Below are 15413 nucleotides of genomic sequence, written 5' to 3' on the forward strand. Positions count from 1 at the left end.
TAATTTTATCTACAGGATTTTCAACTTCGTGTCACACTTCAGCTGCAACTTACGTATTCACAGGGCGTTGATTGTAATCTTATATGAGGAATGTATTTCCAAAACATGCTAAATCCAAAAATGTCCTATTTTGAATTGAATATGGAAGAGTATACTATGGAACTTCTTACGTTATTTTTTTTTTTGGTCAAAACACATTATTTTTTGTGGTAAACTATGTTTAAAATATCACTTCCCACAGTGTTTCAATGTAAAAAAGATATAGTTTTTGCCCTTGCTGAAGAATTCTACCAAAGGCATTTAGAATGTTACGGAAATACACTCCTCATATACTCACACAGAAATTGAAACTGGGACTTCAACACCAAAACCAATATTTAACCATCAGTAGCCACTAATGACTAGCCTCTTACAACCAATTTAAGAGCTTCCAAGCATAATTGTCTCTGTTAGTTTCTTCGTTTTGATATATAAGATTTAACCACACTCATATCATACATTAATGATAGTATTCCATATTGCCTACTACATCCAGTAACAACCAGAAACGTTATAAAATCCCATCTCGAGAAGCAGAAATTCCCGTTTGCTCTTGAATTTCCCACGCCACACTAATAACAGAATTTTCTAAACTTAGAAAACATGAACAGTGAAATCAGTGTATATCAGTCATATTCTTCAATACATGAGTGAATGATCTAAAAATTTCGATCATTTACGTTTATCAAACAGCTTATGAACACGTAGTTTTCTTAACTGAAAAAGACAATTGAAAATGCTCATTAAAATTAGTACATTTTGTTGTGGGTTTAGCATTTCTACCACCCTTTTGTCATAATCTTCCATGAACGTAATAAAACTAAATAAACTTTACTCTTCACTCAATTCGTATGGAACGTTTTGGAAGTTGACGTTTCTCTTTTTACCTTCTTCCGTTGATTCTCTTCTTTCTTTTATTTTTTTTTTAAATATCAAAGTACAATTAACGTTCTTTGGCGCACGTTTTTTTGAGATTCACAAGTCACTGCATAAATTACTTTAACATGCATTTTATATAGACAAAATTTGACAATTAGCATTAATTTCACTCGCCCATAGACAATTTTGCTGGCGTCAATGGAAGTTATATGAAAAATCCCAGAAATCCTGCAAATTTTTAAAAAGAAAATTCCCTTTATTCCATTTCCAGGGTGTCTACTAAAATTTCAAAATGAAATTACGTGACTTTTTCGTGACCTTTTCCTCCCGAAACTATAAAATTTACTAACATTCTCAAGAGCGAATTTGGGTGTGAATTGGGCCGGATTTTCATGCGTGCGATAGAAGCATGATTTGTTTGCGATTTGGTAGTATCTAAAGCCGACCAGGGACATTTTTGGTGGTTAATTTTGACTTTTTATAGTCAAACTTTTCTAGTCTATACTTATATTTGTAAAAAATAAATTCGTGACCCGAAAGCTAAATTTCTTGACTTTCATGACCGTTCTCTGATTTCGTGACTTTTATGACCGATACACACCCTGATTTCGAGAAATCATCGTTAAAAACCCCACAAAATGGAATTTTCCCCACGGATTGGCATCACTAACTACATCCCTAATCGGAGAATTACTTTTCAAACTACGTTCTAAGCCGTTTCTTTCCTCTTTTCAACAGTGCTGAATACTTGTGTCATCTGTTTCCCAATTAATTGTTTAATATGGGGAATTATATTTCTCTTTCTTTTAAAAGGAACTGGAATTTTACTGGTTTCTTTTTCAAATCCATTTAAATGTCCTTTAATCATCCAAATTTACTTTGACAAAGCAAGGGAGGTTTAACTAGAATTCAAGAAGAAATCAGTGAAATCGTATCATTATTTTTTTTTTATTTCAAAGAAATCAGAAAACTGATTCCCCCATATAAATAAATGGGCTAAAAATAACAAAGATGGCACACTATTTAACAGTTAAGGATCTTCACCAGAGCGAAATTAAACTACCGAGTTTTTCTGTAACATCTTCTAAACGAATAAAAATATTCGAAAAGCAAAGATGTAATGCACTAGAAAATATTATTTTGCATGTCATACCATTCTCACAACTGATCTATCTGCTTTCGATTTGCAACTGTTGATAGATTTAGCATTTTGTTTACGGGTTCTATAAATAGTGGCACACAAAAAGCAGATAGGTGAATTGCGTGTGGTAAAGGTATCACATGCAAGATCATATTGTCTAGTGTTCTATGTGTTTGCTTTTCGATTATTTTTTTTAAAATTTGTTTTGAAGATATTGCAGAAAAACTAAAAATTACACTAGTTGAATTTTGCAGTCATGAAGACTATAACGTTTATACTCTTGCTCTTCTCTCCCCAACTTTCGTGGTGATACAGTAGCTAATAGTTTACGTTTTTCTCCATACCCTTTCTAAGCCGTCAATGGTTATTATCTGTTGTCCGTAATACCTAAGTATTAGCCCCATACTGTATATATATATATATATATATATATATATATATATATATATATATATATATATATACCTAATCAGCTTAACGTCCTAATGATTATGCCCTTTAGGCTAAGGAGAACGATGATTAAGTCAAGTGAATGATGATGGAAAAATCGGTGGAATGAGAATGTGGCGGGAAACGGAAGTACATCGAGAAAACCTAGGGACACGATGTTGTCCACCACAAACTTACTCGAACCAGGAGCTCTACTACTGAGTGATCTTGTCCGCCTCCCCCCGATGCTCTACAATACTCCATACGAAACATATGATTCTGTACGGTAACTTTGTAACAAGTCAAAATTAGGTCCTCTTCTACCTTAAACCTTTCTTCATTCCTATCCTTGCTTTCATTGATATGAAAACAACCTCTCAATATAATAAAATTCTTTAACTATTATTAAGTGTGAACATTGACAGGTATAAATAATTATAGTTTAACAAACCTAACCAGTTTGAAGAAGAACACATACAAACGCAACAAAACTGCTAACAAATCACCTAATGACATCTTAATCAAGCACGAATAAACTTGCAGGTGGAGACGTACATGGAGCTGTTCTGCTTCTTACTTCCGAAGATACTTTAGCCTCAACAGATGCCACCACAATGAAAGCCCTAAAAGAGAAACATCCTGCACATCCTTCTGGATTTACGCCATCTGACACAACAGATTTTAATAATAATATTAATAGAGTCACATCCAACGAATTCTTAAAAGCGCTTAAATCCTTCCCTTCAGGTTCTGCAGGAGGTATAGATAGCATGCGCCCTTCAATTCTTAAAGATTTAATACTTTACAATACACAAGATTCCAAAGATCACCTAATTAAGATCACATGTGAATTCCTATCTAAGATTATATCAGGGGATGTGCCTAAAGAATTAAGACCAATATTCTTTGGAGCATCGCTAATAGCACTGACAAAGAAAAGTGGAGGTATTAGACCTATTGCAATAGGGAATATGTGGAGAAGACTTTCATCCAAAATAATTTGTGGGAGAATTAAACAACCTCTAGTTCAATTTCTCTCTCCACACCAACTTGGAGTAGGCATTCGATATGGAGCCGAAACAGCAGCACATGCGGCTCGCATATATTATTCTTATCCTCACCAAAAACCTAAAGCTTTCTTAAAAATTGATTTCAGGAATGCTTTTAATGAGATAGACAGGAACGTAATGTTATCAGTCGTAAAAGAAAATTTTCCTTCGATCTATCCCTACGTACACCAAAGTTATGCTCAGTCCAGCAATTTACACACATCATTTTGTCACAAAGAGGAGTACAGCAAAGAGATCCTTTAGGTCCAGCATTATTCGCAATAACTTTACAGTCCATAGTCAATAACATACACACAGATTTGAATGTTTGGTACTTAGATGATGGAACCATAGCTGGAGATCCGGATACCGTATTAAATACATTAAAAGTTATATATACACAGGGAATTACAGTTGGTCTACACCTTAATTTTTCGAAATGTGAAGTTAGCTTTCTTGGAACAACGAAAGAGCATATGCACATACTCCTCACATCATACAATGAGGTAGCTCCAGGCATTCAATTAATGTCTCCTTCAAACGCATATCTCCTAGGAACGGTCCTCTCAACAGAATCAAGAAAAACCTTATTAACTGAGAAGATAACCAAACTGGAGATGTATTTCGCACGTCTGTCATTACCTCTGCACATTCTGCCTTTTATTTATTAAGAACATCATTTACTACTCCAAGATTACTATATTTTCTGAGAAGTTCACCTTCATGGAAGGAAGAAGATTTATTAGAACGCTTCGATAACACCGTAAAATCTGGTTTAGAATCTATCCTAAATTGCTTCCTTGAGGATAACACATGACTTCAGGCTTCTCTGCCAGTTGGTTTTGGTGGATTAGGCATCCGACGAGCCATAGATTTGGCTATTCCCGCCTTCTTGGCATCATTCTATGGTTCCCGATGTCTAATAGAATCACCTCTCCAACAGGATATAAGCTTCCACATGGATTCTGAAGTAAAAGATTGCTCTTCCACTTGGTCACTGCTAGTTGGATCTGAATTACCTGAATTTAGTACCAGAGCAAAGCAATCCACATGGGAAGAACCTATCTTTATATCACACTTCTCCTTTTTGCTACGGTCTTCAGACAGCCTAGAAGACAAGGCTAGAATAATTGCTGCATCATCCATAGAAGGAGGAGCTTGGCTTAAAGCTTTACCTTCGTCCCCTCTAGGCCTTCATCTCAGTAATGAGAGTTTTCGAATAGCTGTTGCGTTACGGTTGGGAGCAAATATATGAACCTCATAAATGTCAGTCATGTAAGAATCCAGTAGATAAAAAAGGACTGCATGGACTGTCTTGCATAAAAAGTACAGGTAGATATCCCCGACACTCGAATGTCAATGACATTATAATGAGAGCACTCATTTCAGCAGGTATACCGGCAATAAGGGAGCCAAATGGATGTAGTATAACTGATGGTAAAAGACCAGATGGGATCACCTTAATACCTTGGAAGAGAGGCAAATCATTAATTTGGGATTTTACATGCACAGATACTTTCGCCCCTTCCAACCTTCCTTTCTCCTCACTCCAAGCGGGCAATGTAGCCAGTCGAAAGGAAACAGAAAAAAGAAGAAAATACTGTAACCTAACAGAGAAGTACCAATTTGTGCCCATTGCCATTGAATCCAGTGGATCCTGGGGCAAAGAAGGCCTCAGGTTTATAAGGGAAGTAGGTAAACGCATCACTCAATTATCTGGTGATGATAGAGCAAACACCTTCCTAATTCAGAGAATAAGTTTGGCAGTGCAAAGAGGTAATGTAACCTCTATATTAGGAACCATATCACCAGGTAAAGAGCTAGAGGAGATTTTTCTTCTTTAAAACACCTTTCTTTATGTTATCTGATTTTCTTATGCTTGAAGAAGAAGAAATTGATTTGTATATAAAGTTATCTCTGCTATGTGATTTGCTTTAGGATTGTTCTGTTTATGTACATGTTATTTATTCTTGTAATAGTTAAAATTCAATTTTTATCACTTGTTTGACCAGTAGTTGCAAGAAATAATCATATCATTATGTTATTAATTTTTCAGTAATAGATTGTATTTTCGCAGGTTTAATCTTCCAGTTATTGTAATTTCTATACATGTACGGTATTACTCAGCTCTTATTTTATTTTCTGATTGTTCGAATGGATATCAGTGATGAGAAGCAATTGTTGGTGATACATGATGGAATTTTTTCTGGTCCTGGAAAGGTTTGAAGCCTTACCCTTTTGATAGCATCTATGACTTCACTTCAACATGTGTAAATATAAATGATTAAGTAGATCAGAGTTAATATGATGTTATAAAGGCTCAAGATCATACTTAGGTTTAAAGAAATACATTCCAGTAACGTTTTATTTAGCTATTGTCACCCTCACGCAATTCTGGTCCATTGAAATGAAGGACCGAATCTAAACGAAGTTCACTTTCATTTCGATAAACTCGATAACCATAATAGTCTAAAGCTACAGAGCACTTATCCTGAATTATTACAACTTCTTCAAAAGATAAATCTTCTTTCCACAATTCAACCCTTGTCTGTGATATTCTGAAAGTAGTCCAAGATGTTTCCACATTTTGTTGTGTGTGGTTTATTAAATAATTTTTCGTTTTTGGAGTATACACTAGTTCTAACTTACGAAATAGTTCTTTTGTTTTGTTAAAAGGATCACGCGCGATGTCTTCGTATCGCAAAACAGTAAGTTTATCTGGATATTGCTCAGAGAAATACGCCGCCATCTCGTAATTTTCCGCTAAGAGAGAGCATAACTTCTCAGGTGAATTACAAACTTCACTTATGCACCATTTCATTTTCGTCCTAGAATTCATTGTTCCTCGCGGATCTCTCACTAATAGCACAACATGAATTTTGTCTTTAAGTTCAGGATCTTCCAAAAGTTGATCAATATAAGATAATTTCATTCGAACTAATTTCATGAGTTGGAAAGGGAAGGCCAAACATGCTTGGCCGAGAAACAAAGGATTGTAACACAACGTGGATTTCCTGCTATTACAATAGTACCACAAACGCGAATTACGTTTCATCACTTCGGTAATCTGTTGAGCTGCTTTTAAATAAGCATTCAAAGGCATATAATTACATTTGAGCAAATTTTTTATCACGTTTAGTGCTTCATCTGGGAATGTATCGAGTGTAATGTCTTCATCTTTGAAATAAATGAGTGGTTCGTAATGGTAATACATAGCTGGATGGGAGGCCAGAATCTCACTAATAAATGTTGACCCACTTCTCCAAGTTGTAACTAGGATTATAAGTTTTGGTTTTGGTAAACTACTTGAATCTGAATCCCCAAGCACTGCTCTTCTTAATTCTATTTTCAACCCTGTCTTTAATTGTTCAAGAAGTATTTTGTCCTCATTATCAAGTGGTGCCGATAATAAATAGTTAGGACTTGCAGTTCGAAAGATATCGAGAAGACTTCTTGCTTTGCTCGTTGTTTTGTTAAAAGTTACGTGGTTGAATGCGTTGTTATTCGTTACATTCACATGATTTGTTGGTTTAATGGAAACAGTTCTTTCCTCTTGAACTTTGTTCATGGAAACACTTCTCAATGTTGAAGTAGTTTTTCCAATGCTTTGTTCTTCATGAAGTTTGGCTGTAATTACACCATAGTCACGAGTTTCTGCAAGAAACGAAAATAAATAATTAAATTATAGTATTTGGAAGTATTATAAACAAATATATAAAAAGTATTAAAACTACTTTAAAATTGCTCAAAGATTAGCATACTATATCTTAAGCCTCTTATACATGGTCATAATTTTCCATCAAATATTGTATCAAATTTATCTTTGATAGTCATTTGGTCAAATAAGTTGTCTAAAACTTATACATGCACTATAAATGATCAAATACAAAACTTAATTTTGTTGCTCATTTGTTTACATTTCTTCATTCAATTGTTACATTTGTTAGTAAGCATAGAGTGCAAAGCGGTACTCGCTTCAGGCAGTTATTTAAAAGTAAGCTGTTTAAACTTAGCAATTGTAAAAATGAATCGTGCGTGTGAAATGTAAACGCTCACCAACCTCTAGTCTTTGGCCTTAGCAGCCTAACTTCAGCCACGATTTTTCCAATGATTCTTTGTGTTTGTATTTATAGAAACATTCCTTAAGTTTACAGGTATACAAATGAGGATGCTACTTGTAGGGAAACTGCAAAACTGCAAAAACGTGTGTGTTCTAAAGTTATCGTATATTTATCTAATATCTCAAGTGCATTATCATATATAGCATTAAGGCTTAAATTATCGTATATCGCGATAAATTATTATCATGTGGTTGGCAAGTCTGCGATCGATTACATCGAAATGTTTTCATGCTCGCTACTCCGCACTGGATGAATTACAGAATTTGTCTATCGATGTAGGGAATGAATGCAGGCCGGTAGCCAGCCCAAATATGTAGGGGGGCCCTTCTGAAGTTAGGGGGGGCAAACCAACCATATTATAGTTTATCATCACATTATAGTTCATTTGTAAGCCTACCGTGAAAATTTTAGGGGGGCAAGCCTCCCTGGATACGGGCCTGAATGAGTGACGTTCAATGAACAGTCTTGTTTTCTCTACGTTTCTTCATCTTATGTGGTTTTCTTCTGGCCCTCATAGATTTGCAAATTAACGCTTCCTGACAGTTTAGGTTCATTTTTAGAAGACAATAATCAAGTAGTAAAAAAAGATAAGTATGAGAAATACATTGCAAATACGTCTTTAAACACTCGATTTTAAGATGCTACAATATTACTTCAAACAAATACCCTTTTACTTACATTTAAAAAAATACATTGTTGCCAAAACGTTGACGCTAAATGAGAGATGAAATCATTCCAATTTGGGGTAAGAAGTCCTAAAAATTCGAGTCATATCGTTTAGACACAATTAACACTATGAAGTAGGCCACATGCGTTCTATGATTTAAAAAAAAAAATGCATATAAAAATAAGTGCACAAAGATTAAAAAGAATCTAACACTCGCTTTACTTTACTTTAACTCACGCTTCTGAAGCTACTCCTGACTACTCTGTAATGCTGTTTTACTTCTACCTTACAACGGAAGCTCTGCAAACTAGAGATTGAAGGTTGGAATTGAGGTGTTCCGAGTAGATAGGGCGAACTGAACAAAGGCCGGGTATATAATGAAATAAGACCTGATGTTAAGTTCATCTTTACTATCCAGAACACATCAATTATTCTCCGTTAGAAAGCAAAGAGTACCAGAGAACAAAGCAAGATTGAGCTCGGCCAATTCATTGTCGTTTGCGCTAGGGCTGTGCGATATGTCGATATATCGATATCGTCGATATCGATATCCAATATCGTCGATATTCGATATCGATTCCGATATCGTCGATAACGATATTTAATATTGATATCAATGTTGTCGATATCGATATTCGATATTGATATTGTCGATATTCGATATTGGTGTTTGACACTGCCTCGAAAAAACCGCTGCGAGTTTTGTTTTATATATATGGACCCTAACGCTTTTTGGCTCTCGATAGCAGCTGCATTTGCATTTCTTAACCGTATGAAACCAAACTGCACGATACTTGTATGAGGCAGAAAAACGACCCATTTCATGAGTTAAATAAATGTAGGGCTTGGGGGACTATGCACCCCCAACATTCCATGTTAATATATAATTTCTTTGTTTACTTCATTTCTTAACAGAATGAAACCAAATTTACACAGGACTAGTATGGGTTAAAAATTTGTTTCCTTTTGAAGATAGTCCAAATCGGCGGTGGGGTAGGGATGTTTATACGCCTATTTAATCCACCTAAATATTGTATATTTGACTTACATTATCGGCTGCACTTCTTCACTGAATCAAACCAAACTTGTGCAAAAATTGTATTGGACAGAAATGGTTTTTCTTTCGAAGATAAAGCCAAAACCAGTGCAGAACCGGGGAGCTATGCCCTCCAAAATATTTCTCATCATTAACATGGCTGCGTTCCTTAACCCAGTCAACTTGATATGGTCACTACAATTAATGTTTGTGCTGTATTGCCATTGCGAGTGAATAATCAATTGCCAGTGCTAATATTTGCTTAAAACTAAACAGACAGGGAAACAAGAATTTACTCGTTTTCTGTGCAAAGTAGTAATTTTCCGTTTATTTGTATGTGGTTACTAGATGTGAGTTGAGCCACATAACTCAGCGAAATAAAACAAACAAAAGCCTCCATTCTGTCATTTCACTACACAGACCTACATATTCCTCCTTATGCAAAATCGTTTTGACATATGATTAGCATCATACTAAACGTCTGACTACTGCAGGAGACTTGAGTTAGTCGAACTCTTTAGTATGGCACTAATCGCGAGTCAAAATGACTCTGCATAAGGCCCATTCTGTTTAGCTAGTATCAACACTTCTCTGTTTCTTTGGATTTAAGTATTAGAATATGCATTATTAGGTGCACTGTTATTAGGAATGACTTAGAACCTTTCTAAATTGATTTCATAAGCAAAACTGAATAATGGCATAAGATTTAAGCTTTAGCCTAAATTTAATGAAAATCTCAACACTTTTAGATATGAGTTTGCACAAAACCAATAACAAGAAACCTCTTAAGTTCATGTGGGAGATGTCACGTCTTTGCGTAAAGCTCTTTAATACAAAAGATTATCAATTTAATAATAACATGAAAGAGATCTCGATTGATCGCGTGTTTTTTTAATTGAATATTAAAATAGAACACTACAAAAGATTAAGTACAAGTGTTAAATTTGTAAAGCCAACGGATTAACTTAGAAGAACACAAACACATATATGACACACACAGAGAAAAATGAACAATAACTGTCTTATTTAGAAATATGCCTATTAGCACTGAGTTTTCAACTAGAAATGTATAAGGCATTGAAGTTCATGACACTGCTATTTAGGAACGAGCTTTTTTATTCATGGAAAGAAAATCAGTTATTTCGAATGTTCTGCACTTCGAAGTGAAGTATGAGCATCAGTTACGATATTGCATCCACAACTAAATACTCTTTCCGATAGAACGCTGGCACCTACACAAACACTTACGAGCCAGAAGAGCTAATTTTGGAAAGTCATTGTCATGAGATTTCCTCCAGTGAAGGAGGTTTTCTTCCATATATGTAGGCAGGGGTGCTATTCTAATTTTTTAACAACTGGTTATATATATATATGAGAAAGAGATAGTAGATGGATACATAGAAAGATGTCTCTCTACCTCTCTCTCAGGAAGCAAATCATATAAGATAGACAATAGCAAATTTTTCACTGGATGCCACAAGGGACAAGTAGAGACCTACACAGCAACCTAATATAAGGTGTTGTGACGAAATTAGGTGGCACTGCGAATATCTTGGAAACGAATTATCCAAAATAGATGTTTGTCAAGAAGTATTGGAAACACCATATCTTGGCAATGGATCAACAATTGTTGATAATGATATGTATGAGTTTCAAATGTAAATAACCCTCACCACTGCACTGATGTGATCCCAGTTTTCATTCTTGATATCTAACCAGCCCATTTGAAATTAAGAAAAAATCGCTTATACCTTGTTCTGAGAGTTCATATATCTAACCCTGTAGCTGTAAGAATTTTTAAGAACAAAGCTAAACAAACTGAAACTTGCTCGTTCTTTGGTATAACAGGGCAAAATTTACTGTTATGTCTGGGTATAACAAACGGTTTAGCAAACTCGAAATATATTAACAACCAGTTCTAGCGAACCGGTGCGAACCGGCTGAATAACACCACTGTCTAGATGGCACTGAAAAATGTGCATCGATTTCCTGTTGTAGTAAGGCATCAAATGATTAGCACAAAAGAGAAACGGGAATTCCCCGTCGTCCATCTCTGAAATGAAATGAAATGAAATTTTTTAGTTTTACGTCCCACGATTATGCCGGCTAGCCTAAAAGAGACGGTGATAATGAGAAATGAATGAAAATGGTGAAATGAAGAAAGTGAGAGGAAACGGGAGAACCCCAATGAAACCCACGCAACACTGTTTGTCCACCACAAAGTTCACTTGGCAGGAGCAGGGCTTGAACTCGGGACCTCATGCACCAGAGGTGAACGCTCTACCACTGAGCCACCACGGCCCCTATCGTCCATATCTGGATCAAGTATTGTTTGTGCGTGAGCTTAAAATACAAAGCAAGCATGTGTTATGTTATAGAAAGAACTTCTCTCTCTCTCTCTCTCTCTCTCTCTCTCTCTGAAACGCATACCGCTACACGTGCACATTCACAAATGCACATACATGAAATAAACACCTACACACAAATAAAGCACGCATATTCTATGTTACCCTGTTTCACTCTCACTATTTCCGCAATGATGACCAATATGATAGCTGGGAAAGAAATTAAATGACTATTTTTATTAACTTTTTCTGAGGAAAGAGTGGTGGATTAGTAGGAACACAAGTCTGTTTTCTGTGAATAACAAGTATAAAGGAGGAGTTCCGCAAGGTTCAATATTAGGTCCCCTATTATTTTCACTCTTTTCAGCAGATCTTTCTACAGTCATAAAACATTCATCAGTTCACTTCTATGCGGATGATACCCAGATCTTCATCAGTAGTACGCCTGAAAATATTATGGACACAATAGAGTTTCTTAATACGGATCTTTCAGCTGTTAGCAACTGATGCTTTAAGAATGGTCTTTTACTTAATCCATTAAAATGTGTTTTCACTGTATTGGGAACATCACATCAGTTGAGCAAAATCAACCCTGATGACCTAAAAGTAACTGTAGTGAATTCCAGTATTCCATTTTCTCCCTTTGTAAAAGATCTAGGCTTAATAATAGACCAAGGGCTTAGCTGGAATAAACACATTTCTGAACAGTGTATTAAAGCTAAGCGCATCTTACGACAGCTTTATAAATTGAAAGGCTATTTATCGCAAGAAACAAGACTATATCTTGTTAACACTCTGATTTTGCCTCTGTTCGATTACTGCGATTCAATATATGGTAGCTCTCTCTCCACTCAAAATACTAGAGCAATTCAGAAAATACAGAATTACTCTATACGCTTCTCTCTCAATTACAGGAAGTCTCAGCATATTCTGCCGGTACTTAATGAAAACAATATCCTAACCATGTCCCGAAGACGATATCTCCGATACTGTTGTTTACTATACAAAATAAATTCACATAAAGCACCACCTTACTTGCATCATAAATTAACATGCAGATCAGAGATTCACCGTTACAATACCCGAGGAAGTAATAAGCTGAATATGCCCCGGCATTCTTTAAAAATAACAGAGAAGGCATTTTCAATCTCGGCAGTAAGAATCTGGAACTCCCTACCAAAGTCAATCACTGACAAACCGTATAATTTATTTAAATCATCACTCCAAACATTATTATTTAGAGATCAGAGACAAAGCATAGGCACACATGACAGGTTTACTACAGTTTGAAATTGGACTGAAATTGGTATGAAATTGGACTAGCAGTATGAGTATAGTTTTTTTTTTTTTCATTTACATTTACTGAGTGTTTTATTTATCATTAGTATTATTGAATGTATCATGTTATGTTGTTATTTGTATCTTGTATCTTTTTTGTGTCTTTATTTTTTTCTTTCTTTTCTTTGTAATGATGACAAGGGTTAGGTGGCAGAGCAGCCTCCGGCTGAACCTCGCCCGCTGAAATAAAGAGAAATTCAATTCAATTCAAGTATTCTGACAAGTAAACCTTACGTTTGGGTGAATCGAGTTGCTGACTAAGACACATATGAGAAAGTAGTACTAAATGTGGTCAGTATTTCAGTGAAGTTGTAGGTGCGAAGCTCCAGGGGTTTAGGAGATACAGCTACCAGAACATCACATGGAAGTACAGAATAGTCTTCATACAGTTGGAGGTAAAAGCTCTGTAAGACCTCTTGTAACGACAAAAGGTGAATAACAAATATATGGGTACATGTTAGGACTAGGGGAAAGTCATATAGTAAGGATATACCTGACGGCGGCCATCTTGAAATCCGCCATTTTGAATTAAGGTTAAATTTTTAAAATAGGAATAGGTTCATGTGATACGTGATTCAAGGCGCAAATTTAATCAGAAGAACAATGGTGACGTTAATTTTTATTTACGCGCAATTGGTAAAAAGTTGCAGGGAAATTAAATATTGTTGCAGCATATGTATTAGTCCTTTACCCCACCTTGTAAATTTTATGTTAATGATAATAATTAAATAAAAAGCAAGTGGATAAATATTAGGTCTATGGTAAGAGTTACCTTGATGGCGGCCATATTCAAATCTGCCATTTTGAATCAGACAAAAGTTTTAAACAAAACGCATAACACTGACACCTTATTAATAGCAAATTTTACCATAACTCAAACGGTATAACCAATTTTGCTTTATCATTAACCAGCATTTGTTATCGCATAAACAAGTTGCTAGTTTAAGGAAAAATGACCAAAGTGGAATTGAGTCATAATTGAGCTTGGATCTTTCTTCCAGAAAAGTCCTCAATTAGTACAATCAATATGTAGTTCAGAAAAGAGTGCATGACTTGCACAAATGCTCTGCTCACAGTGAGCACACCTGACAAAGACAATCGAGTTACACTTGACACATTTGTCGTTAACAATTCCGTCAAAACAGTAGTCGTAAGGAGCGATGCATTTAATTTTGTGCTGGTTAATGATAAAGCAAAAATGGTTATACCGTTGGAGTTATGGTAAAATTTCCTATTAATAAGATGTCAGTGTTATGCGTTTTGTTTGAAACTTTTGTTTGATTCAAAATGGCGGATTTGAACATGGCCGCCATCAAGGTAACTCTTACCATAGACCTAATATTTATCCACCTGCTTTTTATTTAATTATTATCATTAACATAAAATTTACAAGGTGGGGTAAAGGACTAATACATATGCTGTAACAATATTTAATTTCCCTCTAACTTTTTACCAATTGCGCGTAAATCAAAATTAACATCACCATTGTTCTGATTAAATTTGCGCCTTAAATCATGTATTACATTACCCTATTCCTATCTTAAAAACTTAACCTTAATTCAAAATGGCGGATTTCAAGATGGCTGCCGTCAGGTATACCCTTACTATATGACTTTCCCCTAGTCCTAACATGTACCCATATATTTGTTATTCACCTGTCGTCGTTTGTCGCTTTTACCTCCAACTGTATGAAGACTATTCTGTACTTCCATGTGACGTTCTGGTAGCTGTATCTCCTAAGCCCCTGGAGCTTCGTACCTACAACTTCACTGAAATACTGACCACATTTAGTACTACTTTCTCATATGTGTCTCAGTCAGCAACTCGATTCACCCAAACGTAAGGTTTACTTGTGAGATATCTGCCATTGAAACGTTTTGAGACCAGATTGTCTATATCAACATGAATATTCAAGACCAATCAATATATTGAATATCCATATTTGATGTTGTCGATATCAATATTCGATATTCGATATCGATATTCGATATTGTCGATATCGATATCCGATATTGTTGATATCGATATCCGATATTGTCGATATCGATATCCGATATTGTCGATATTCGATATCGATATTGTCGATATCAATATTCGATATTGTCGATTTCGATATCGATATATCTATTCGATATCGATATCAGAAAAATATCGAATGTCGATATCGCACAGCCCTAGTTTGCGCTGCTTAAACAAAGGAGAAAGGAAAATTATAGCAAAATCACTTCAATGTAAGAACGCTTCATCACAGGACAAATTGTTCGCAACAGAAAAGTCGCTAAATTTGTAAATAAGTCACTAAACCGGCATTTAAAAATTCCCCCCAAAAAAGTCGCCAATCGGAAAAAAATATTTTTTGTCGCTACCTT

At 35.4% G+C, this 15413-nt stretch overlaps 1 protein-coding gene across 1 annotated transcript in view; it reads right to left on the minus strand.

Annotated features, from left to right (window-relative positions):
- Positions 1-5886: 5886 nt before the first annotated feature.
- The window catches only part of LOC145661944 (carbohydrate sulfotransferase 4-like), a 56440-nt gene continuing 46913 nt past the window's right edge, over positions 5887-15413 (minus strand). The window contains exon 2 of the mRNA XM_081727295.1: positions 5887-7191. Within this exon, the coding sequence (XP_081583421.1) occupies positions 5906-7191 (1286 nt within the window). The 3' untranslated portion in view covers positions 5887-5905. The remainder of the gene's footprint in view (positions 7192-15413) is intronic.

This window comes from Thermobia domestica, chromosome 1 (genome assembly GCF_964235325.1).
Source record: "Thermobia domestica chromosome 1, izTheDome1.hap1.1, whole genome shotgun sequence".
Lineage (NCBI taxonomy): Eukaryota > Metazoa > Arthropoda > Insecta > Zygentoma > Lepismatidae > Thermobia > Thermobia domestica.